At 34.5% G+C, this 27,856-nt stretch overlaps 1 protein-coding gene across 3 annotated transcripts in view; it reads left to right on the forward strand.

The window, feature by feature from the left end:
• ATP9B (ATPase phospholipid transporting 9B (putative)) overlaps positions 1-27,856 on the forward strand; it is a 150,400-nt gene that overhangs the window by 65,498 nt on the left and 57,046 nt on the right. For all 3 annotated transcript variants that reach the window (XM_056483873.1, XM_056483874.1, XM_056483875.1), the window contains exons 9-11: positions 3,028-3,108; positions 9,420-9,495; positions 16,396-16,472. In XM_056483873.1, coding sequence (XP_056339848.1) covers positions 3,028-3,108; positions 9,420-9,495; positions 16,396-16,472 — 234 coding nt within the window. The remainder of the gene's footprint in view (positions 1-3,027; positions 3,109-9,419; positions 9,496-16,395; positions 16,473-27,856) is intronic.

Raw genomic sequence — 27,856 nt, forward strand, 5'->3', positions numbered from 1 at the left:
ATCCATTGTTTAAGGTAATTTACCTTTCCCCTGCTTTTATATAAGGGAAAGGAATGACATAACCTAACAAGGTAATTTTTTTCTTGCCTAGTGAGCAGAAATTATATTTACATATACTTTTGCTTACAAATCTTGATGTCTCCTTGTTAAAGTCATCCTAATGATGACTTTCTTTCAGGACATTGAGAGGAGAAATGCACAGCTTCCATACTAAAGAAAACCAGCACTTAGTTAAGAAACATCTTTGTATTACAGTAACCATCGCTGGTTGTTGAATGGAGCTCATAGGAAATCTGTCTAATATAACTGTATCATTCTTAGTTTTTCTTTCTTTACCTCGTATTATAAAACTGCCATGTTTTATTGGTCTGAGAATGGTGACCAGTTGGAGTAGAGAACACTTGACTACAGAAAATAAGAATTTTTAACTGTTTTCTTTACCCTAATAATGAAAAAAATACTTCAGAAAACTACTGAGCACAAGTAATGTACTTTTATGTCTTTCTGCTACTCATGAATGAAATTCCACTGAGCTAACACCCTAGGCTTCCCACAGAGCAAACGTTTTTTAAATTTTCCAGAAAAAACCTCCATGCATTTCTGGAATACTATGCCAGTTCTGGCTTGTTGCATTTCAGAGTAATGCAAATGATTGTGAAAAACTGAGATACGCACAAAGATAAGTAAGTTTGTTTCATAAGTGAAATTCATAAAGGGAGAAAAGAAGAACAGAAATTTAGGTGTTAAATCAGAAATAAAAAAGGGGAACTAAAACATAAAAAGACACAAAAATAGTATGGTAGGTAGAAATTGTTGCATTTGAAATGTAACAAGAAGATCGCAGTAGAAAAAACCAGAAAGATTAGAAACAAGGAAAATATATTACTGCACAAATGCCAATTCCCTTTAAAAAGGTGAATATTTCTACTTTCTTTTAATTTTACTTCCCACTAAGGCTTTCTTTGAAAAGACAGAAGTTGACGCATTTCAGTAGCAGTTTTTATTGTGTGTATGAGCATGTGTGTGGTATTAGTTTCCTTATGTATTATCCACTACTGAAAGACTCTTTATTTTTCTTTGCATAATAAAGCACATAATAGCTTAGATTAGCTAAATTGTAGGTGATAACAGATTGGAGAGAAGTGAATGATGAAGATATAGGACACCACGTGTGTATTAGTTTCATATGAATTATTTCTCGTGAACCCGTTGAAAGTAGGTTGGAAGAACAAGGGTGCAATGAATGAACTTCATGTGATAGACTTCAGTAAATGTCTAGTGGTTTAAGATAAAGATAAGTTGTGAGATTCAGTGTTCACATTTCATTCATGTTCTAAAAAGCATATGAAATGTAAAGTATGTGTATTTTTTGCAAGCTATGAGAGATTTCTTATCTGCAGAATATAAACACAATTCATTATGTATAGAGCTACACATTTTTAAACTAAAGTCAAATGTTTCATAAATGTACTTTAGATTTTAAGAAAACATTCATTTTGATAAGGAAAAGCAAAAATATAGTGATATTCATCAATCTAACCATTATATCAGAGAAACTAAAGGATATAAATGTTGAAATTTAAGACATTAACATGGGTGGACAATTGCACTTTGAGTTAATTTTTGTATTATTCAAATTGTGAAACATTCTTACATTCAAAATTACAGGAAAAATAATGAACTACTTTTAAAAGTAGCGTTTGAGCCAAGGTGTGGTTATATGTCCATGAAATAGGCAGTAGAATTAATTCTTCTTTGGAAGGCAGCACATTCTAGCTAGTATGAACAGGGTATTGTACCCATGTAATTTGGTCCCCAGAGGTGGTGTTTGATTAGCCTTTTGCAAGATTCATCTAGTAATAAGGGATGGAGATAACCCAAATAATTAGGTGCTACATAGAGTGGGAAGGTGTACAGCCTTGTATTTGATCAGAGGTTAAAATTCTTAGATCAACTGGGATTTGGTATCAAGCATCTGCTCCTCTCCAGAGCAGAAATTGGATTGTTGTGTATCCACGCATGAATGCTCAACTCCTTTTGAAATCTCTTTGCTGCTGTTGGTCCTTGCCATCTAAAAAGCACCAAAATTTTGCTTTTATGATTGAAAAAGTCCCTTTTATCAGCGTTTTAATCTCTAGTATTTTTTCTGTGGAAGGTGGATATTGTAGAACAATTGTTTGATGTACTAGTTGTTTTAGAATTTTAAGGTGAACCTCCCCAGGCCTCTAGGGACAGCTCTTAAGATCTAACAGTCACCAGAATTATCAGATTTTTTTTTCTTTTGTTTATACTATACTGCCATCTGTTTATAGAGGCTGCTACTGTACTGTCTTAGGAGTTTCCTATTCTGCTTAGTTTTAGGGTAGGAACATTTGTGGATTGTTTGCTGTCATGAGTAGTACCACATATATTAGACCAAATTTTATCAGACTAGTTTTGATATATCCCTGAATTTAAACATTTGGGTAATCCTGTTGATGTAGTCAGGCTTTCCTGAAGCTGATAGGGTTTTCTCATGGGACTTTCACAGAGATGCTAGAGCATTCAAGAGAACTCAAATACATTTCATTTCCTCTTGTACTCAGTTGGCTTTATCCTTGCTGGAAAAGCCTTTTTTCCCAGTTTTGGTTAAAAAACCCAACCAACAAACAAACCAATCCTTCCCCCTCTCCTAATTTGTTTTGAAAAGGAAAAATACCTGGAAAATATTTTAAGATTACACTATTATTAATTAAAATGGGGTTGTTAAAAGAAAATAAATTAGATAAAATATCTAACTCATATTATAAATGTAAAACAGTTTAGTGTTTGAACTATCAACACACTTAGGATATCAACTTGAAACTAATTCCTCTATAGCAAGATGTACTGAAAAAAACCACCATGTTTCTTAGTTGGGTAAAAGTTGTATGAGCTTAGTTTGGGGTGGGTTGGTGGGGATCATAAACTGAAATCTTTACCAGGTCTTCAAAATACAGGATTATATTTAAGCTTAAATAATAGTAAGTATATTGATCTGTTTTACAGGATCTCTTTTCAATCAATGCATATGTTTATGCTCAGAAGCCACAGCTGGATATCCACAGTTTTGAGGGTACCTTCACACGGGTAAGTAGTCCATGTAAATACAGGTTCTACTTCCCTCTTTAATACCTCAGTCCTACACGTAGTGTCAACATTGTATCAGGTCTTTCCTTTTCTTAACAGCAGTATTTTTTCCTATGTTCCTGCCATGGCAATACTTCATATAAAAGACATCTTGTTAAACATGTATTGCAGAAAACTAATGCCTAAGGAATAGCTGAAAAAATCAGAATTGGAGAGTTGAATATTTGTTGTTTGACATCACTTTAATCTTTTTATGTGAAACTCTTGCTGAACAATATCCTTTGTTTCCAGAAATTTGATGTATTGTTCGTATGTGTCAAAAACATACAAGTTGAATAATAACAGTAGCCTGGGACAATGCATCTGCTAGTTTATGTGCAATGAGTGTTCCTTATTTAACAGCATTTCTGCTGTACTTCCAAAGTTCAGTTTTCTCAGAAAGTAAAAATAAAACTAAAAGCTTTTATTGAATTTCTTCTCCAGAGATAATCAGAACTGATTATGAAAATAACAATGCAATAATATCTATGACTTGTTTCTGTTGTTTTCAAAAGGTGACCTACTCAAGTTGACCCTTGTAAGCAATGTCCTAATACATAGTAATTATTTTTTTAAATACATTTACAGTTTTATAGCAGTATGTTAGCAGATATAGTGATTGTTCTGTTTGTTTTAGCCAAACTCAGTGGTGTTAGACTCATTCCTCTTGGTTGTTTGTTTCTGAAATAATTTGAGAGAATGAACTGCTGGGGAGGTAAAGAGAAGGGTTTCTACCAGTGACTCAAATTGGTAATAGATTTTGTTCTGTAATTGAAATTCCAGTTCACAGTTGTAAATACTCTGATGAATGACATATTGCTGTCGCTGACTCTCAACGACCAATTTATACCAGTTCCATAGTCCATGCTGCTTGCAAAGTAAATGTCATTTGTTCACACCTTCTAAAACAGAAAGCAACAGTATTTACTTAAACCTTGTATTAACCAGTTGTCCAAATAAAACTTCTGTTACCAGCTGTAAATTCATAATATTCCTCTCAGTGGTTAAGTTCATACTTTCCTACATATATATTGAAGTCTTTGGAATCTTCTTAACAACTCTGGTATAAGTAATTGAGACATTGGGAAATCATCACAATCATTCATGTTGTGGGTTCAGTTTGTACATGTCTTAAGAGCTGTATGATTCAAACACCCCAATATGTGTAAATAACTGTGGTGCAGTTTATGGTTTCAGGATTGCATATATGTTTTTTCGGGTGCTTCAGTAGCAAGAATAGTTTAAACTAAACTTCTTTGTAAAGCACCTGAGGGCATTTTCCTCAAATTCTGTTCACAGTGAATCACACTAGAGATTTTTCAAAGGTTGGTTTTTGTTAGTTGTGTACCTTCTGCATTGTGAAATGTTTTAGGACACTTCTTTACTGATTTATCTTTGTGCTTTTGCTGTGAGCCCTTGCTTCTTACAATAAATCAGTTCTTGCGTCTAATTTCTATTTTATGTTAAAGCAAAAAAAATTAGTGTGCTTAGTGATGCTAATGCATACATTTTTTTTACTTAAGCATTGATGTTCAAAGAATTCTTGCAAGGGTAGGTTGACAGGGTAATAGCACATTGATTTTTCTTTTTCTTTTTTTCCCCCATTATGGAGACAGAGTACTCACAATGTAAAAGACAAACTTAGATAATTTCAAAAAGTGTGCATTCGTAAAACAAACCAGAAACTTGGGAGCACAGTGCTGGAGTTTTTATGAGTGAGCAAGGTCTAAGTAAAAAACTATCCACAAAAAACCTGAGAGCTGACAGAAGATACTTTTTGCAGAACAGCTGCATAATCATGTCAGGAGGCATTTAAGCTTTGCTGTACTCTAGTGATATCTGCCAGCTTCACATGAAGTTGTTTTCCATTGTTCTCCATAGATTGTGGTGTGTTATATGCAATCAGTACATGAAAGTGAGTGTGCGTCCTTGAATGATCATGTCTGAACCTTAAATAATGGCATAAATTAATTCCTCTCCTCCTTTCACATTTACTAGACAGCCTATCAAAAACAACAGATAAGCTAAATTAGTGTTTTGTGGAAGTTTATAAATAGCTTTATTTGTTCTGAGGGCATCATCCATGCCTTGGCTGAGCGTCTTTTTAATAGTGGTGTACACAACAAGGATGTAAAGAGATGTAAATTCTAGAGTTTCTCTTCTGTCTGATGCTCCTCTGTAGGCTGGATAAATGAGGGAGCTATTTTATCAAGGTTGAAAATCTGTAAAAAGACAATAAAAGCTAACCATACTTCTTAACTTTTACCAGTTAGAGCCTAAAGAATATTCTAGAGCATTACATCAGTGTGTATGGCATAGCCAGTATTATTTAATCTATGCTTATCTCTGTACAGAATCATGGGAAGTCTCTATTGCTTTTAACATTGGCTATTTTTTTCTTTAATTTTGGGGTTTTTCTTTCACTGTACCCTTAAGAACATTTTCCTTTTATTTCTTCTATATTGCTTCTCTGTACTGTCTCCATAGTCTCTTCATTTACATTGGAAATATATCTTAATTTTTTTATATTTTAATAGCAATCTTAGAAAACAAATGCCATTCAGTTTGATTCAACTACTTCAATAGTCTTTTTTTTTTTATATGGTACAGAAATATATTGTATAATATATATATATTTTTAAAATATAGCATCTTGTTAGGTGCTTAAAAAAACCTACCCTGATGCAAAATCTGGTGCATGTAGCTGTATTCATTTTTGAGTAGAATCTCTGGCCTGATGCTAATTATACAGATGGTTTCTTGGCTATGTCATGCATTTTAGTGGAGAGAATGTTAGGTAATTTTTTTTAATTCATGTTTGCTGCTAAGGAATTACCTGTTTTTAAGCAATGATTGTGTTCATTCCAATCTGGCTTAGTACTAGGTTGCCACTGAAGGGAATGGTGTTACGTTTTGAAATCCTTTTGACTCCTCTTCCTTTATGCTGGCAGTAACTACACAGACAGCTTGACCAAGGAGCTAATGTGTATGGAGCCTAATCTGACCTTGTTCAAAACACATTGCCAGTAAAAGGAACATAGCCAGAAAAATTAACTGTGGGATTGGCTTGGGGAAGGAATGTCTTTCAGTGATTCAAGAAAATTAATGTATATTTCCACTTTCTTTCAAAAGTGAATGGGGGTTGTTGTACTGCATCCTGTCATGCAGGAATAGAGGTAGAAAAGGTCAAATAGAAGTGGTACACTGATTCACTCAAGGATTAGGTATTTAGTCTCAAAGACCTTTCTTGTTCTTTACAAAAAAAAAATCTAAGAAATTATAGCTTTTAAACTTTTTAAATGACTCCTTGAAATTTGTCATAATCCTTGGTTAGCTGTATTATGAATTCCTGAAAGGACTTTATGAAATTAATTATGAAAGGACTGAGAATGGGTTATATTCAATTTTTATTTCACTGATCATCTTTCCTTTCTCTCTGCACATCCAAGAGCTACTGGCTAATTTCTGAAAAAAAAACTATAGACAATTTAAACATCTATGATCAATGCTGCTCATGGACTAAAAAGCTGAGCCTGAATATGAAGCTTGAATATAATACTGAACTGCATTATTCTGGTAATGGACTGAATTCAGAACTCAAAGACCAAGAAACATACAGCTGCCAAATGAAATTCAACCCAGCAGACCTTAAGTGGAAACTTTGTCAGCTGGACAAAGAAGCCCTTGTATGTCAAATTTCTGCTAGGAGAGTGAGTGATGGATTTCATTTACCCTGAAACATACATTGTTCTGTTATTGTCAGAAAATTTGCAGAAATTTCTCCTTAACACAGGCCTGGTCTCACTCAGGAATTACAGTTCTTAGTTTTTATCCTTCCCTGCTTCATCTATCCCTATCATCTCTCCAGAAGTACAAATAAAAATGGTGTGAAACAGCTAAGCTCATAACCCTTAAATGCACCTTGTATTTTTCATTTGAGTAACTTATGATAAAAAAAAAAAAAAAAGGGTAAGTCATTGTCTGTTTGGGCATGGAAGGTGTGGTATTTGGGAAATGGAATGAACTGTAGAAAGCTGAGAATGATAGGTGAAGGTATGAAGACATGAAAGTATCATAATGAAATAAGCAGAAGTGCTTGGCCAGACCATTCTGTGAATGAGCATGAAGGGAAAGAGAGAAAGCTCATTTGATATTTTCCTATTTTGAATGACCTGAAAGAAGATATTTCGCTAAATCTTGTAGTAGTAGTAAAAGTGACTTTTTCCTGACCCTGTTTGTCAGCTCTCCAGAATCATTGCAGGGCTTTTGATTTCTTCCTGTAATATGGAAGAGTTTCACAATTCAGTGTTAAAATCTGCTAAGAATAAGGGAAAACAAAGAATTTACCTGTCTTAGTATCCTGTTCTTGACAATAACCAGAAGCAGAGTGCTGGGAAGCAGAATACAACTAGAGTAAGGACACAGTAGTATCTCCTTAAAAGAGCCATCTGCCTCTTAACTCAACATGTGGGAAATTTCCTGAATTAGAGCTCTTTTCTGTAAGTAACCTGCAATGAATTTTACTTCTCTAAACTTATCCAATTCGCCCTTGAGCCTGTGTAACCTTATAACATTGAAATGGGAAGAAGTTACACAGGTTAAGTACATATTTAAGAATGATTGCCTGTTATTTTAATTTTGCTGACTTTATTTGTGATTTCTTTCTTCTTTGGTAAAAATAAGCAGTATTTATCCTCACTTTTTAGGTGCCTGTTTCATAGGTGTCTGTTAAATTCCCTATTAGAAGTCAGGTTTATTTAGTCATATCTAGTATGGAAGCTATGTTGACCTCCTTTATTGCTCTTTTTGAACATTTTCCAGTTCTTTTTACTTTGTTTTTGGAATAAACACAAGAAATAATCACAGAACCCAAATCATTTGGGAACAATTGTAAATCAAACCAGGAATCTGAGCATTAAGATTTAGGAGTACAGCAAATAATTCTTGCAGTACTAATTCCAGAGGTAAGAATCAAAAAATAATTCTCCTTTTTCTTGATTTAAGGCTAATCTGATAGAACATTGATGATTCTTCACAGAATCACAGAATATACTGAATTGTAAGGGACCCACAAGGATCATCAAGTCCAGCTGTTAAGTGAGTGGCCCATAATAGGGATTGAAGCCATAACCTTTGCATAATTAGCACCATGCCATAACCAGCTGAGCTAATCCCAGGATTGTCAGAGTATAAACCTTGATTCCAAATGTGTGGTTTTTCTTCTCAGGGCTAATTCCATATCCTCCCTCTCTGCCCTGTGTTTTTGATAGAATGGCTCTCCATGCCTTTTAAACAACAATTTTTCCTCACTTAGGAAAGTAAGAACCATAGTTTCCTTACTATATAGGGATGTCTGGATCTATACACAAAAACTTACATGTTTAGGTGGAGATTTTTCTTTTTTTTGGAAACAGAAACTTCTATACAGCTCATCCTGTGCTTGGTGGTTGTTTCAAAAGAGAGATGAAAAATGGGCGTTTTGATTATGACAACATGCAGAATTTACTGTGTACTTTGATAAATAAGTCATCTCCCCTTTCTTGCAAAATGTTTAGCGACAATCTGTAATTTGATCAAATACACTTGATTATCCTACCTCCTAAAGTTTCCTTTAGTTGTAAACAGCACATTTCACAGCTGCTAATGAGTAACAAATCTGTACATGCTCCAAATTGATTATGAGAGATTGTCTGTTTACAATCTGCAGATCATTATTGCTTGGGAGGAGAGAGGGGAGGAAAAAAAAGGGGAAGTTTAGAATAATCATGGCAGCAGTTTTCTATTGGAAGTATTTTCCCAAGGAATATATATTTTGTGGTAAGATAATACAAGCCTACATTTCATTTTAAATGTCTAAATATTTTTCCCTGAAGTTTGTAAAATGTTGATCAGGTGCAAAATGATGACTGTAATTTGCTGTATGAATTAGAGATGATCTAAATACAGAAAGCGGTGTTAATTTTTCGGAATTAGTGTTCGTAACTCACTTTAACTGCATGCTATGACATACTGTTCTGCAGTTGGATAGATCTGAGAAAAAATATGCTACTTTTAAAACACTTTTGACTAGTTCATTTAATATGATTCTATAGAAGAAATATGAACTTCAAACATGATTTCACTTTTTAGAAAGTTATTTGTGTGTATGCAATTAATTCTGTTACACAGTGATTGATACATGGATGCAAATATCCAGTTATTCAGATGGTTTGACATGGTTCTTCACTTTTTGTGATGGTGATTTACTTACTAGCTGTTCCTATTTTTTACAGGAAGACAGTGATCCTGCAGTTCATGAAAGTCTAAGCATAGAAAATACATTGTGGGCAAGCACTGTTGTTGCTTCGGGTAAGTGCTGCAATACAAAGTTGCTAATATATCTAAGTACTTTGATGGAAGTGCATCCATATTTTTCAAAATCCATTAATATTTCACGTTGTAAAATACTTTTATCCTCCAGACTATTAAACTGCTGCTTTTCTGCCTTCCCATTAGTTGCATCACACTTCTCAAAATATTTTCATACATTTTTAATCCTCACTAATAGCTTTGGGGATTTTTTAACTTAAATTTTGATCTTTCGCTGCAGTCCCTTTTAAGCCCACCAAAGTCACTGACCTTCTTGATTCAATTAAAACTTTTAAGTTGTAAGGTGCTCTGTTCAGCTCACAGTGCATGCTTTTCCCTTGCTGAAAAGCAAGGGTGGTTTTGCATTTTTTAGGAGTTTTTCTTTTAGGTATACTCTGTGGCAAATACTCTGTATTTGATCTGTTAGGCAACATCTTAATCAGAAAGAACAAATAAGTTATAAAGTTATGTAATTTTAAAATACTGGGATGTAAATATTAATACTGTTTCATATATGTTCTAGATACTATAAATGAGTACGCATTAATACCTGGATGCTGTAATTAGACTTTAAGTCATTGTAACTTCTTGATTTTTAGAGCAGAAGTGTATTTTCTTTCATTTTTGCTCTATTTAAGAAAAGTCAAAAGGGCTGTGGCTATTATTCTGCATGAAGAGTGAGAATTGAGAGAGCATGATTTTTGAAGGGAACTAGGATTTAAGATGGGGAAATGGAGCAACTGGGCACATACAAGAAATGGGAAGAAAGTAAGAGTCTCCAGCTAAATCATAAAGTTAGACCCTACTATGAAGGCTTCTTACATAAGTGAGAGGCTTGCTGGAAGGCTGTGGGGAAGAGTTTAATTCTGAGGAGATAGTGAAGGAGTCTGTGACTGAACACTCCTTTCCAGAGTGCTGAAAAGATAGTCATGTTCTTCAATTCTTAGTGTTGTTTGGTTTGATTGCACTGGACAGCTGTTCTCTCTAAAACTGTTCGGTCAAATGCCTAAAATTGTCCTCACTTAGGTTTTTAACTTAGGTAGCCAAGATCTTTAACTTTGTATAAAAAAATGCTTCTCATGATTTATAAATTTCAATACTGTGTAAACTTGATTTGAGTTTCCTTTTCCTCAAATCTATGTATGGAGGAAAATTACACTCAAAGAGTATGCATTTGCAAAGTCAGGAATTCTGAATCAGTACATTTGAATTTTAACTGAAAGCTGTTTATGTTTTCATTTCCACAGCAGATGATTTTGTTTAGAAGCATAGCTATTGACTGATTGCTCTTGATCTGCTATCTAAATTTGGCACCATATTAATGGAAACAGTGCTCCTTAAAATTTATACCTTAGGATAAGTTTGAGGTTTTTACTACTGATGAGTCTTGTGAAAGTTTAATTAGGTATGAAGGACTTTAGCTCATTATTAATGATGGCAATGGAAAAACATAGGAAAAGATAATTCTCTTGTTGGAACATAGTTTTTAACAGTGGAATAAGGCAGACTAAGGGCAAACTCACTGAATAATACAAAGTAAAAAATATTGAATGGCTCTTCAAGACTGCAAACCCCTCTAAAGGGAAAAATAATGTGATCAAGAAATTAAAAATGGTGTAATGGTGTGCACACAGAATATAGCTTAAATTAAAGTACCAGACAAAAAAAAATAATTTCTGTCAGTAACTGATTTTGTGACATTAATTATATCTAGCCTTTGCCATATCATTCATTTCACTTATGTAATTTCATGTATTAACTACAATACCATGGTAATGTGCTTCTCTCATGTAAGTACTCCTTGTACTGTAGGGCAAAAATCCAGATTTTAAGAATTACTCAGGACCTCTGTAGATGTAATCTTAGCATTTTGATAGGATTAGCCCTTCAGCAAAAAGTAGGAAATTATTGCCTTCAGCCTGTTGCTTATCTAATAAGGCATTTGTAAGGTATTAGAGGTACAGTGTGCATATAGTCATGAGGAAAAGCATGAGTAAAACATCTGTCAAATTGTTAAAATTAAGGTGTTCTACATCTGGTTGATAACTGATATATCATTCAGTTCTTTCCATCTCACTTTAAAGTTGAATGTACATAACTAAGAATACTTGATGCTGAGCTAATTAAATTTGCTTTGGTTTTATTTTTAAGTATACTTCATTATTGAATTTCCAACATTTGTGACAACTGAAAATCCTAATAAAAATGCTGGTCACTGGCTGACTGCATTGTAAACACACACAAGCTGCCTTGCTTAAATCTGCCATGGATGCATATCAGAGGTAGACTCCACCTACAAAAGTTTGCAGGCACCTCTGCATTTCCTCCCCTAGTATAATCAGTCACAGCCCTTAATTATATCTGAAAAATATAATGGAAGAATATGCTTGTGCACAGCTTCTACAGACAAGTGAAACTGGGATTCCATGAAAACAGAAGAATAAACAGCTTGTAGCATGTGAGAGTGTGCAGTTTTTCCACTCAGTAGACAGCTACCTCACCCACATTTGTGAGGGTTTCAGTGTCCTTATTGTCTAGGTTCACAGTTCTGATATACATGGGTATTTTTCACCAAAAAGTCTATGTGCAAACATAATCATTCTATTCCTATTCCACTTTGGTTCAAGAAAGGGGGTTTGAGGCCTGATTCCAGGTGGTGGGGGGTAGAGTTCTTCCCTGCAATGTTTCCTGTACATCTCTTTATTTACCCTAAGACTCTTCAGTATGAGTCTTTAATGCAGTCTAGCTTGGAGGGCTGCTTCCTTCAGTGCTCTCTAAGCAGCCTGGACATCATCTCTTACTAAACCAAGCAAATGTGTGACTCATTGGGCCTGTTAGCCCCTTTTCAACTCCTTGTAGGTTCTTACAAAGTGTTCTGGATCAACCTAGCACTAGTATTTTGACATAATACTGACCGATGGTGTTGGTCTCAGGAGCGGAGACAGAGAGCTGCATCACTGACAGCCAGGAAATGAATATGTACCTGAGCTGCAGATACAAAGCCTTATTTAATTTTTAAAACAGTTTTGTATAGCACATACAGGGCAATTTTTGGGTGAGGGGGCTCTCCTCTCAGTGATTAATAGATGCTGAATTTCCTGATACTACTCTGACATATTACAAAAACCACATTGCATCAGGTAGGATAGCCCACTATCTCCAGGATAGATGCCATTGCTATTTGTCAAGGTGATACAGAGGGTCAAGGTTAGGCTGGGAAAAGTGTTTGGGGAATTATGTGGGGAAATACCTCAGAAAACTTGAGCTCTGGTTGCTGATGTCTTGACAGTTCTAAAAGAGAGAGACCACAGATCAATTATTTTGCAGATCAGTAACAGTAAATTTAAATGTATAAAGGTTTCAAGAAATCTTATCAACTGCATCTTGAATGCAGATTACCAAAGCTCATGAGAATATCAGAATAAACCAATAATGGATTCTACAGAGGAAAAAAGCACCTATTGCTAAATAGTAGAAGTGACAAGAAAAGTATTTGCTTTAATATAAGACTTTTTATTTTCTTCATTAATTTTGTGAACCAAAAAATTGATTCAACAAAATTGTGTCATTCCAAACAACTCAAAAATAAACTATTCCATGTCAATTTTTATGGAACATCAAAATATGATGTTCATGAGAGTGATATTACTCAAATTTGTACATATGGAAGGTGTTTACTTTCCTTGGATTTAGTATGTCTTTTTACCCCTTAAAATAACAATAAACTAAATGAGGGAGAAAAAAATCCATTTTACCACACCTAATGTATACCCAGTTTCAAGATTTGTAGTTTAGATATCTAAATGGAGATTCCTCCTGTTATCCAGTCTGCAGGGTTTTCTGCCCTTTGCTGTAGAGCTCTGACAGAGATCTGGTGACCATCTGTATGAAGTTTATCCCAACCCTAGAAAAGACAAAGATTAACATGCCTGGATCACACTGGAAGCCTCTGGCAGGGATGGAAATCAAAAGCCTTTCTTCTCAAGTCCAAAGCATGCAGTCATCCTTTTGTTATTCTTTAATAAGAGAGATAGGAAAAATATTCTGACTTTTCCACTTTCAGGCAATATTCTAGCAGGTTTTTTAAAAGTAGCAGTAAGGCACAGTCTCTGTCATTTTTAATATCTGTGTTATCACTGTGGAATTAATAACAGTGCCTGAAGGAAAGAAAATTTTGGTTAGTGAAAACTTGCAAAACTACTGTCCCTGGAGAAAACACCTCTAAATATAAACAACTTAAACCATTGAGTATTCTGGAAACTTCTTAGTTTATCTGAATTAAATTACTTGTCTTTCAGATCATTTGTGCTTGTGGCATCAATGACTGTGGTGTTTGTGTTTATTGAAAGATGTGGCAGGTTTCATTTCAGAAAGGGAGAGAGGAAAGTTACCAGTTAAATTTTCAAAAGCCTCTAAAGGTCCACTACAGTATAGACTTCAGCTTTTTGTTCTCCACTTGTGATAATGACCACTGTGGTTCAAATGCTGAACAAGATAATGCAGCTTTCTGAGAAACCTGCTGAGATACCTATTAAGAGAAGATTTGTATTATTGAAATTGCATCATCATTTTGGCAGATGTCAGTCTTGTGAAGTCACTTTAGGTAAAATCAGAACAATTTCTATAACTGCACACCTGTCAAAAGCAGCATTTTCTGCCAGCTCCTACCTACAACTTTTAATTAATTTGAGTACACCCTTGTTTTTGTACGGTTCATGTAGTGCTTGAGAGATACCAAAATTGATATGACCACACACTGGATTCAGAGTATTCCTGACTATCATGAGTCTGCTTTTATTTTTTTTTCTAGGCCCACGTTTGTTCTAGTGGTATCTCCACTAGTGCACGAGACCCAGTTTGCAGAAGCCCCGTACATAAAAATACGTGAGTCGTTGCTTTCAATAAGCTGGGGCTTACAGTGCAGCTGTGCTTCCAGAAATCCCAGACTGGATTCAGTTCATGCTATTGAGCACCAGAGCTGTCCCTGGTTCAACCACTATGGGACAGCAGTGAAACTAGGGATGGAGTTCCCTACACCTACACTTCAGATCTAAGGAACACGTAGTTACCACTGATACTGTGTTAATGCCAGGAAGTTTTAAATCTAAGATCAACAACTTGTTATAAGAAACAGTTTAGTCGGATCTAACCAAAATTCTGCTCTAAGTTCAGTAGTCAAAATGGAATTTATCTGACTTTCACCTTTGAAACCAACTTTTCAAGGAGCAAAATATGTAGGACAGTTTGTTTTTTCTGAGCTGCAGCAGCCTAGCCAAGTGAAGTTTTGTAGAAATGTGCTATCTGGAATGTAGAGTCATCCCCAACTTCTATTGAACTAAATACCTATGAAGGCAGAGCTTGCTGCAGTGTGCAGGAGGAGATTCCCTACAGCATATTGTCCAATACATTGTGACTATTAGACAGATGTCAGCTCAGGATCACTTCAAAATAAAGTCCTCCAAAGGGATATGTGGACATTGATTGGAGACAATAGAAAGGGTTCAGAAATTATGGATTACTGACTCTTGGAGGAATTTTGGGATGGCCTGGGCATTGATCAGGGGTGTGAGCAATGGTACTATGCATCACTTGTTTCAGTTAGGTCTTTGGGGTTGTTTTTTGGGTTTTGGGGGGAGGGGGTTTGTTTGGTTTTGTTTTTCTTATTTTTTTCTCATTACGGTATTTCTAATCATTAATATTATCACAACTGTTGCTACTATTGTTATGTTTTACTTTGTTTCAATCATTAAACCATTCTTATCTCAACCCATGAATTGTGATGGGTTTTTGTGTTTTTTTGACGAGAAGGATTGGTTGGTTGATTTTGTTTTATTTTCTTTTTGATTTTTTTTTTTTTTTCCTTATTCTCCTCATTATCCCATCATTGGTGCTCTGGGGAGGAAGTGAGTAAGCAACTGCATAAAACTTAGTTGCCTGGGATTAAACCAGGACACATTCTTATTTTGAGTAAATCCAGACATCTTTCACTCACATATTTTTTGTCTTTGGGTATTTCTTCAAATTTTTACAACCTGTTACACTATAAGAGTAGTGGTAGCAGATCTTACATGCTGGTTCTAGTTGCCAAAGACAAATTAAGTTAGTGTCAGACAAACATGTAATATTCCTACTTTTTTAAATTTTTCTGTGCAGGGAATTTTTGAATAGTTTTGTTTATTATTTCTTTATAGGATAGTTACCACCAAAAAAATCATATTACTAATTGTACTGCCATAAAGCCATTTCAGGTCACTTAAAAAGTAATAGAAATAAGGGGAGTTTTTTAATGCTAGAGAGTGTTATGTGACATATTGATAAAAGAATAAAATTTCATTTAATATGAAAATGTATTTAGTGAAGCCAAATTTTCCTATACCATGCTGTAAAAATTGACTAAAAGATAATTAAAATATAATTTTAAAGTTAAAGGTTTTATAAGCTAATGAAGAGAATATTTCTGTATAATATTTTATCAAAGTAATTAATTGGCTGAACCAGATTTTACATCATTATAGACGGCAGAGATAGCAGGCAGTTGGTTTTCAGCACCACTTTCCTAATTTTTTTATTCCCTGTGCAGTTATTTATGCTGTCCTAACTTCTGAAAACAGTTGGTGGAAAATTTTAAGTTCAAATACAAGTTTCTAGCGAATTCCATTGGAAGTATTGTTTCCATAAAAAAGACAGAAAGCATGTTATCATCTTTATGGATGTTTATTGCAGAAGTTAAATTGAATCTTCATTTTACATTCTGAAAAACAGCACTCACAGTGCTATGCATAAATGTTGGGGTTTTTTCATACAATTGATTAATTTAAGGAACTAAATTAGTGCAAGTTTTAATTAGAGAAAATTTTCTCTCCTTTACTTGACAGCTCTGGGTTTTTGTTTGTTTTTCAGGAACTGTAATTGGTGTTGTTATTTACACGGGCAAGGAAACACGAAGTGTAATGAACACGTCCAATCCAAAAAATAAGGTAAGTTAGTCTCACTCTGGGATTCCCAGATTCTGTTCTCAGAAAACTTAAAAAGAGATGTACCTAAACCCAAAAATCTAAAAGTTTTTATTGTGATGTGTTTCATGTGTGCTGCTGCCTTGAATTTTGGTACAAGAAGTGAATTCTGCCACAGTCTCCTTTTGAAAGTAAATTTATTCTTCCTTTAGCTAGGAGTGTTACAGGTGGTAATGGGGCATTTTCTTTGAAGTGTCAATGTTCATCTTCAGACCTTTATAATTCTGTCTCACAGCTAAATATTAATTTTCACTTATCTGAGATTATTTTACCGTAAAGTATTTGGCTGAAGGTACACAGTAGTTTTAAGGAGCCCTTATAACAGACTGAAGTTTATTCAGGTTACCAGTAGTGGTACAACAAGATGACTGATGTTCCAGTCAATACCCAGAACACTCTTTCAAGGATTTTTGCAAGCAATTAAAACATTTTTAAGAGATTGTTCTGTTGAGTAGATACCAGAAGTTTCAGTGCTTCCTTCTGTACAAGATTCTTTCAGTTCTAAACAAAGCAAATAGCTCTTCACTTAATCAGTAATGTTTCTAATGTAAGTTGGGGAGCACTCTGAATTTTAAAGAAATAAAACTTCAGCTGGGGGCTGTACCTTACAACCTAGACCTGTGTTTAGTAAGAAGGTAATTATATTAAGAAAGGAAAAAATTATTGCAAGAGGTTTAGAAAAAAAAATCAACTGTGACAGGTTGCCATTTTCATGCCATTCATAAGTTGCTCTGAGTAGGAACATCAGGAGTGAAATGATAATACAAGTTGCTTGAAGCAGTTATTGCAGTCCCCTGAGTGTATTGATTTGTGTTTCTGATAAAGAGATGCTTTTAAATGTCTCATTGACAGAGACAGGTGATATGTACCATTACCAGGATTAAAATGGCCTTTTATTATTTTCATCTTTGTAACATGCATTTTAAAATAATAGAGTAAAATGGAACCAGAATGTTTGTGGTGTAAGGTTATTTTCTCTTCTACCTGATACAAAGATGAGCCCTTTAGTAACAGAATCTTTCTCTTAAGAATTCTGAACAACTTATAACTAATAAATAATTCTCACAGGTGTTTAAAATTAAATTATTTAGTGTAGTAAACTGATAGGGAATATGCATGAGTGTTACATGCATTACCTAAATTCAACAGATTCTGGGGATGTATTAGGCTTTTAGTAAATGTTAAATTTTTTGTATATGGCTATTTCAACAATAGTGTTGACATGGAGATTTTGTCTCTGTGGACTGAACAACCATGTTTAAAGCAGTAACCAACATGCAGCCTGGCCAGTAAGGATGAATTTGGGAACTGAACACGGGAAAACACAGCTCTCACAGCTGTACAAGTGATAAAATGGAGTGCTGCACTGTAAAAAAAAAAGTTGACATAATTTTTAAGATGTAGTTTTAGCTGTACCTTTCTGTGGAGTCCGTGTCTTACTGTCTCTGTCTTCTACCATGGGATGAGATGGGTCTGCATACTTTTGTATGATAGGACTCTTGCTGTCTGTAGGTAATATTTTGTGATAGTACTCAGTACTCAGTTCATTCCTCCTCTGTGTATTCGAGAATCTTCCTGTTTTCACAAGCTTGACAATAATGGTTGCATGTTAGGTGGGGCATGTAGCATTAGGAACCCAAGAGGAGTCCCAAAGGGAGTCTAAAATAGCCTTTGAGAGTAGAAGATATATTACATTTGAGAGATTAAAGATTTGAACATTAAAAAAAGAAATTTGCATCCAGCTTGCTGGAACAAAATATAAAAAAGTTAAAAATTAAAATTATAAGATTAAAATTAAAAAATTAAATTTAAATTAAATTTATCAATTGTGCTATTGCTGCAAACTTGAGAGGAAATAAGTCTGCAGCCTTTTCTGCTTTAGGAAAGAATTGTTTGAAATACTGTTTGAAAATAGTTCTAAGTGGCACATTGTCTCTCTCTGCTGCTCTTGGAAAACAAATAAAAATAACATTTTAGAGATTTTCCTGTACAACGTGTTGATACACTCTTGTTGAGAACATAGTTCAATGATGCTGGTGTCTTCTTTCTCTGGGAGAAAGCAAACACTGAGATCTATGATTCCCAAATTACACTATCAAACTGAAACTCATATGTCCAGAAATGAGCAAAAAATACATGAGCCTGACTCCTTTATCAGTCCTCTCTTCATTGAAATACAGATAAGTTCTACAGTTGTATATTTTGCTGGAGAATAACATTACTGCTGTACTTCATACTATAAATTTGTTTTTTCTAATGGTAGACTTTTAGTTTTCCTTCCTAACCTTAGATGCTTTTTGAATGAACCAATATTAAAATTTAGAGATGCAGACTTGCTCTATAAGCACTCAGTAAAAGACTAAAACTGGAATAAGTTTAGGAAAACTTGCATAAGAAAAAGTGTGAAATTTATGTACCTGTTCAATCATGGGATTTATCTCTATGTTAAACTTAGAAGGATTTATTGTGTTTGCTGAAGTATTTAGTCATTCAAGCAACAATTTTCTTAACTTAAAGTCAACACTTACTTGTTTTATTACAATTGTAAAAATTGTTTCATTGCCTAAGGATGCAGACAGTCTGAAAAACACAAAGATAGAGAGCATAGAATTTTCTTAATGGATCAATTCAATATGTTTTTAATTCCAACAATATAAAGAAAAATTATTTCTGGCAAGGTTTAATTTCAGTCTAAAATGATATGTGTTCTGTGCTTCAGATAAATGTGGAAGTGGTAACATCAACATTATAGTGTAATGACTCTCTGCATTTTACCTCATTGGCAGTCACATCAGCTTACTCAGGAATGCATTTCCAGCCTTTAAAGAAAAAAAAAAATCAGATTGAATTGTGCTCCTCACAATGCTGTAATCAGTAATCAATCCTATTTGGATAGATATTCTTAAACCTTGGCTTTCTGGATGAAGTTGGACTTGTCAATGCTAAAGGTCATTTATAGGTGTTAATTAACCAAGAGGGAAATTAACAAACTAAGGTTATTTATTTATTTTGTCTGGAATTTTGCAGAGTTCTCATTTAAAGTGCAGAACAGTTTTTTGTTATCTAAATTCAGAGTTGCTTTTTACAGCTTTGGTCTTCATAGAAAGCAAGACTGTTGATGCAGCCCTTCTGCAAATGTGACTTTTTTCCATCAATGGAAGCAGATTTTGGGGATGAAGTTAAAAAAACACAGTATCCTTGGCAGGAGATGGAAATAAATTCAAGGGAATATATTTTGTGTACTAAGATTGAAACATTAAAATTTCTTGGATTTTGCAATAGATATACACTCAGAATGTACACAGTAGTGCATCAAAATTACTAGAAATTACCTTAAATGGAACTCCTAAGAATTCAGTAGCCTCTCTAAAGAAGCTACAGCATGTAATCTGCCTAGTGTGCTTCAGATTAGTATAAAAATAGTTTTAATGTTGCTAATCCTCACAAGCAGCAGTCAAAACACTTCCCCCCACTCCTTTATTTTATGGAATTCTACATCTGCTGTTAAATTTTAACATCAGAAGTAAAACTTCATAGTAACCATTTAGTATTCATCAAAATAGTAATATTGTTTTTACCCTAATTCTTAACTATCCTAAAGCTAACTGCTTTTCTGGTTCCTCTTTTTGTTGCTTGTTGCTGTTTTGATTTGGTTTTTTTAACAAATGAAAATCTCAAAAGGGTTGTTGGATTTTTTTCTTTTTGTGTGTATGTGTTGCCCTTTGTTATTTGAAAATGGGCTTGATATTCTGGTAAGCTGAGGCAAAATCACTTTGTTGCTCTCTGTGTCTCTCATTCTTTCTCTCCTCCCACAAAATTTCTTCCTGCTGTTTTGTGACCAGATTTACTTCTCTGTGTTTAAAAAGCTTTTATCTCTGCTCTTTCTCCCTTTTTTTATGAGGATGCTTTTTGAAAAACATTTGCTAGAAAATGAAACCCCTCTCTCCAGTTCTTTATTTGGAGTGAAATGGAGTGGCTGGAGCCAGATTCATGTGTTCTTGGAAACTGATGCCACTTCACCAATTTCTCTGTTCAGCACAGCTTTTTCAATACTCAAAATATATGCTTCTTCTGCCTTGACACATTTTTTGGAACATCAATAAATTAGGTTGTCCAGCAACTTGTTAGTGACATTACTAAACCATTCTTATCTGTTCTACCCCAAAGGCTGACATTTCTAAGTCCAATTTGCATTTCTGTTCAAAGCTTCATAAGGGCATTGACTTAATCCTACTGCTACATTGTTGTGCAAAAGGCCAGTAATTTAACTTGCATGTTTTTTTACTAAATTGATAATTTGATGTTCATAGTCTGTTTGAAAACAGACTGGCTGTATGTCAGAAGGATCAGGGCAAGAGTAGAACAGTGGGAACTGTTACGTGGCTCTTCATGGCAAATGTTAAGGATTTATATGAAAAACGTTTATGCAGCACTTTTTATTGGAGTATAATCTGCTGTAGTTAATCCTCCTAAAATCTTCTCTTTGTATTGGATAAAATTGAGAAATCTGTCACCTACAGGTAGTCGTAGTCCCCAGACACAGAGCTTCTTTCTTTCCAAGAAAGTGCTTAACTACCAGCTTCCCATGAAGTATGAGAATCCCTCTCTTGGTGTACAGGAGAATTTGTGGGACCAGGCCACAGGGAAATACATATAATGTAGTGTTGTTGATGCTTTTCTCTCCATGTGCTGTCTTCTCTGAGCAAAGGAAGGAGAGTAGCACCTTGAAAAGCCTAGAGTGTCTCAGCAAGAAGGATGGAACAGTGTTGGGTAAGGAGGAAGACAAAAGGTATTTTGCTTTAAAAGTTTGGATAGAAAGGGCTGAATGGCAGAGGAGGCATCTTTGTCGCTCCAAAATTAGAACATAGGAATGTTGATGCTTGGAAACAGTCAGCAGTGTTTTGGCAAACCAAAAACAAAATTTGTGTGTCTTTTACTCTGAGGCAGAGAGAACCATTAACTGAAATAGCATGAGTGTCAAAGTGGGAATTTCAATCTTTAGATGACTAGTGAGGAAAAAGCATAATTCCACTTAAAGGAGCTGAGGTTTTCCATTTTCTTTGATATATAGAAAACTGGAAGAATGCTAGATTTATACCATGATTTTAAGACAATAGGAAAACAATAAGACTGAAAGTTTTGATTGACTTCCTTGAGTGTATATGTAGACAGAAATCAGTTAATGCAAACAGTCTGTTGTGCTAGGGGGTTTTGTACACTCAAGTATTTTATTTACAGCATGCCTATTCTTTTCCGAGACTTGGTGGGGCACTTTTATGCACATTAGCAATGCTTTTCAAGTAGTGGTGTATATATTTTCATTCTCTTACTCTTTACATTATTCTCCTCAAAAGAAATAAAATAGTAGTACTACAAATGAAAAACTGAAGCATGAGAGATAGAGGAGGTGGGGTGGGGGGAAAGTGGAAGAGCCACAAAAGAAACAGGAACTGAGAATGGTCAGTTTAAGACATTCAACTTAATTTCTCATCCAACCTAGTTGAATGTTTTACAGTACTCTTAGGTTTCAAACCTATACAACAATATACAGAACAAGCAAGGGAATGGCTCTTTGGTAGTGAGAGAGAATTCTCACTGTACTCTGGGTAAACTTCTGAGTTTACTGTGTGTTTTAGAGACCATACCAAACTTTCCCACTGATTTTGCAAAGCCACATAATTTATTCACAGCTGTAAAATTCCTACAATGTTAAATTTATTCGTTATTATAAGACAGTAAAAATATAAAAACTGATATGTGCCAGAATGTGAATGATAAGCTACAAGCCACGTCTAACTTGGAGTCCTAAATTCTTGTGATTTTCATCAAGAATGTTACTTGATGTTCTGTGATCTCTTCCCATTTTGGAGACTCCATTAGGAAGTTGCTTGGATTTTGTCATCTCAGTATTTTTAGAACATGTGTGGATTAGAGTTTGTCTCAATGTCATTTTGCACTGATGTTTAAGGAAGGACCAGTGGTGGAGTATACAATTTCTGAAGTACTCTATTAATCTATTAAAATAGATTAACCTCACAAAATAGTCAGAAGAATTCTTAAAATGGATCAAGTTATGGAATAGCAACAGCCTGCTATTTAACTTATTCACCAGAAATCACATGTATTTTACCTGTGGCAATCTAGGCTAAAATGAATGATTTGTGGTAAAATAAATAATTTGAAATGTTGTCATTCTACGAGAGACAGTGCAAAAGGGAGATTCCCTGCACTTTTGGCTTGTGTGGAATATCCCAGTAAGCTCTCAAAGAGGCAGACCCTGAGGGCTGTTTCCTCTCAGCTGCTGCCTCCACTGCTGCTGATCAGCTGGGGGAATTTGCTTTTACCTTTACATTGCTCCTTATGGCTCTGTTACCATTCAGAATTTAATCATGCCCTTGGCAAAATGCAGCTCCTGGGAGGTGGAGAGGGTAGAGGCAAAGGGCATGGTCTCTTAGAGGGTACTTAGAACCTCATCCCATGGCTGAGAACTGCTCCACTTTTGGAAAGCTCTTCGAGGCTTTGCTGGCAGGAGTGAGCCAAAGTGGTGGCAACCAAAATACTGATGTTGTGGAAGGAGGTTGTTGTGTGTTTTCCTACATTAGGGTCATGTTCTGTGCACTGGGTGTTTGTTGATAAGAGCAATGGGCCACAGTCAGCACTTCTTTGGTGTGGTTTTTTTGTTTCCTTATTGTGTGTATTTTATTGGAAATCTGAAACCTTATTTTTGGAATTATTTTTTCCTTAGTTAAGATCCATGCAAATACATTTCTGAAATGTATAGTTCTAAAAACTTGATGCTGCAACTGTGTAGAAAGTCAGGTGTACCTAAGGTTCTTATGAACTCTATTTGTTATAAGGAAAAGCCTATAAAATTTTCTTTTGCACAATTTTTATGTTTTCTGCAATTGTTTTCATATTTTTCTGAATAAGCTTAATTTTTTCCTATATGGAAAGGAACTATATAAGAAGGAATAGAGATATTAGTTTTAGTGATGGGTAAGTTCAAAGTATATTGATTAGTATTATTTACAATTATTATGAAAGAGGGATGTCCTAAATGTCAGAAAGTAGAATGTTTAAGACCTGCAGAGCATTCTTAGAATAGATGCTCATTGGATTTTCATAACTTATATTTGGATGTTTTACAAGCATTAATTATTGTTTACTGTTATTATTGGATAGCCTTCTCTTTGTGTAGAGCAAGTGTAAAAAACCATCTTCTGATGTTTTCATTTATGTGACTCAATAATTCATGCAGCTGAAGTCCCATGTATTTCTCTAATTACTGGAGGCTCAGAAACCATTATGATTCACATGACACAGTCTACAGTGATGGATATCTAGGGGGAAAGGAAAGTTCTCTCCATATCAGGACATAGTATTTGTTTTGATGTAGGCTGAACATAGTGATCATAACTAAGATAGTTTACTACTGAGTTGTGTTTGCATGCTTGAAGTAATGAGCTTGTCATATTCTTAACAAATACAATCTTTGCCCTTCTTTTTTACCTCAGAGAACAAGCCTGTGGATACATTTAGCATTAAAATCAGCATTCCAACTTATACCAGATGAAAATAATGTGGTTTAGATTGTGGATTAGTTTGTAAGGAGTTGATTGCTCTTCATATTCTTAAAGCTCATTCCCTTCCCATCATATCTTTTGGAATGTATCCCAAAATGCTGTTTATACAAAACAGCATTCAGTTTCATTTATTTTATGATTTGGAGACATTGTGGAATCTTTTCTTAATCTCATAGTCTTCAAGGAATCCACTCACATATTTTCTTTTGTAAAAGCAAAGATAGATAACTTGTGACTCAGCTCAAGACAGAAAATAAGATTCTTACTGATGCCTACTGGGCTTGAGGGATAGACATTTTTTGGCTTTTTTTTTTTTTTTTTTTTTTTTTTTTTTTTTTTTTTTTTTTGTTCTGCCTATCACATAGAGCTCTTTTTATATTCTTAGTTTGACAGTGGTTGGGCAATTGTTGATTTCAGGTTTTTTGAAAGAACCATTGAAAAACTTCGATTCAGTTTTTTGTGATTCCCTACTGTAGGTATGGTCTCTGGAAGAGGTACAGCCAGCACCAATCCTCTGCTTTGTATTCAGTATACCTTTCTTCTGATTACCTTCCCCCTTGCCTTTTTCTGCTTCTCCATCCTGTTACTCTGGTCTGTCTAATACTTTTACTGGTTCTACCTACCTCTCTCTCTCTCTCTCTCTTTCTCTTTCTCTCTCTGTTTCTCTTTCTTTCTCTCTTTCTCACTCTCTCTCTCTCACTCTCTCTCTCTCACTCTCTCTCTCTCACTCTCTCTCTCTCACTCTCTCTCTCACTCTCTCTCTCTCTCTCTCTCTCTCTCTTTCTTTCTCTCTCTTTCTTTCTCTCTCTCACTCTCTCACTCACTCTCTCACTTTCTCTCTTTCTCACTCTTTCAACATCGTACACATGCCTGTTTTTTCTCTGACAATGTAGTACATTTGTGAAGAAGATTTAAATCTTTGATAAAATGAAATTATCAAATAATAATCTGTCACAATTTGTTTACCTTGAAAAATGCTGTCTTGCTTTGTGTGCACTCATTTTGCAATGATAAAAGATGATCATCCTGGTTCACCTCTTCAGCTCTTATCTGCATCTTTCCATGTGTTCCTTCCCCCTTAGCCTATCTAGCCTTGTCACCTTCCTTTTAAAGCTCCTTTCATCACAATTCATGTATCTTTCATCTGCTTTGCTATTGAGTTGTTGGCTTCAACTTGTGAATGCATGGTTGATTTTTTTAACAGTTTTATGCATGGAAGAGATTCCCCATAAGCATCTGAATAGCCATTTCACTGACCTTATCTATACATACTTTTGAAATTCTCAAAGGTTCGCTGGCTGTATGTCCACCTCTTATTCTTACTTTTGGATTTTTGTTTCAGCTGTTACTGTATCATTACTTTCTCCTTTGCACTGAAATAAATTTGTCTGTTCCTTGGCTTGTTGAGGTATTTTATGCAGTACCTAGTACAGGACTGTGCTCCATCTAAGGGGATCTCACTCTTGATTTGCAGTTAAAAAAAAGTGAAGCAAATTTGCATGTATATATAAATTTGGAGGTTGTGGGAATTAATTTTTGCAAATGAGATATGTCTAATTGTATTTGAGCTGCGAAACAGTACCTTCAAGGGCACTAGCAGAAGTGTGGAGGGGTACCCATTAAAGTGTTGTATTCTCTATATGAATCTTCCCCTGGCTTTTTTTTCCTCTTGCATTGAAGCATGTATTCAGTTAATATCTTACTCTTGCTCTGAAGAAAAAGTGTGTTTATGTAGTCCCTCCTTTGGGACGCAGGTTTGAATTGTTTAGCAAATGCATTAGCTGATGTTCCTACTCGTTTTGTAATGACTCTCCCCATTGTGAGGTTAAGATATGCTCTGTAAGCACTGTTTTATTTTTAAATGTATTTAATTCTGTAAACTGTAGGTGAGGTATTAATGCCTTGCATAATATTTTATATTCTATTTTGACCTTCCAATTTTCTTTGAGACCCTGAATAATTTATTTCTAAGTACTGAAGAGTTTTATAGTTGTACTGCACAACAGTTTCCTTGTGGAAGGTCTACTAGCTTCCAATGACCCTTAGCTGCCATCTGGTACAAATTCAAAGTGCTTCTGTCATCTGCTGCTAATTGCTGTCACCTGCATATTGCAGTCACTGAGCAACTTGGAGTGCAGTAAAGCAGGAGGCATACTGCTTTGTATAGCTGCATCTATCCATAATACCCATGATTTCTTTATTAATATTAATTTAATAATAAAAGAAGTACATGCCTTATGAAATGGTATGAATTAATATAAATGACATTTCATGTTTATTTTAGTAACTTTCAGGGTTTAATCTGACATTCAAAAATGTGTGTAGATTTGTATTATAAATATATTTATTATTTCGGTATTCTTCAGCCTGTTTATTCTGCTGAGATTGTTCAAACTGAATCTTACAGAAGAGTTCTTTAATCTTTTTTGTAAGCTGATAAGCTTTAGTCAGGGCACTAGCCTACAGCACCATATTATATTAATGTATTTTACTTGTAATTTAGAGAACAAGAAGAATATCCTGATCTGAAGGCTAAACTGTCCCCTGTGGCACTTGCACAGCTGATAATCGTGAACTAGAAAGATGTGTATATCAAATAGTTTACAAAATGAAGCCAGCTGTGTTTCCCTACATACTGTGGCTTCCTGACATGCATCATTAAACCTTATTAGCTACTTCCTTTTACAAAGATTCTTGTAGTCTTGAACATTGCATATTAACATTTTCTGCCCCTCCAACTGGAAATTATTTGCTTTATTGTAGAGTGTCAACTTGCTCTAGTTTCTGATATGCGTTCTAATTGGTACTTTAGAGTATAATCATAGTGAAATACCACTCCGTGCATTTCTTTATTTGGAAAATTAATACAGACCTTTTCACTTCATCTGTCAATCTGTGCAACTTTTCACACAATTCCCAACTGTTGGGATTGCTTGTAAACCATTAAGTATGAAATGGTTCATAAAATGTCTTTGAGAATATAAACACAAAAAGAAGGAGTTGAGTTTTATGGTAAGATTTTTTTTGTTGTTGTTCTTGCTTGCTTAATAGAAATAAAGCTATTTCAGCAGATAAATTTAATGATATAAAAAACATCAAAAATGTAATGATATTATAAAGTTTGGTTTTTTTTTTTTAATAAGGCTTTGTTGAATAAAACCACCATGCTCCATACATGCACACACCACTTGATTGCTGAATTCTGATAATGAAATTCAGCTCTTAAACCTTAGGAAAGCAGAATTTTTCAAATATTAATCTCTCTGTGGGTAAAAGCAGATTTTGGAATTAAGTGCAAAAATTAAAATATGTATTATTTATATGCATTTGTACATATTTACAGATTTTTTTGTATATCTGACCAGAAAGACAATTAAATACTTCTGATCACTATGCAAAATATTATGGAAACTATTATTCTAGACAATTATTTGTTTATATGATCCCAAGGATAATTTCAAAGCAATATGTTCTGTTAATTGTCTTGAAACATATTCTGTGTTTATTTTAGTATAGGAGGCACTAGTAACATAGACATGATATATATTATGAAAAACATGTAACTGTATACAGAAAAAAATTAAGAACCACTCTAAAAACTTTTTATTGATTTTCCTGATCTAAAAAGTTTGATATTTGTTTCAGAAGGATAATTTTATTTGTAAACACATTGGTGCATTAAAATTGAACTAGAAATTCTGGAGTTCAGGTCACAATTTCTACTACGTATTTGAGTCAGAAAATTTATGATTTACATAACACCAG

This window comes from Oenanthe melanoleuca, chromosome 2, assembly GCF_029582105.1.
Source record: "Oenanthe melanoleuca isolate GR-GAL-2019-014 chromosome 2, OMel1.0, whole genome shotgun sequence".
Classification (NCBI taxonomy): domain Eukaryota; kingdom Metazoa; phylum Chordata; class Aves; order Passeriformes; family Muscicapidae; genus Oenanthe; species Oenanthe melanoleuca.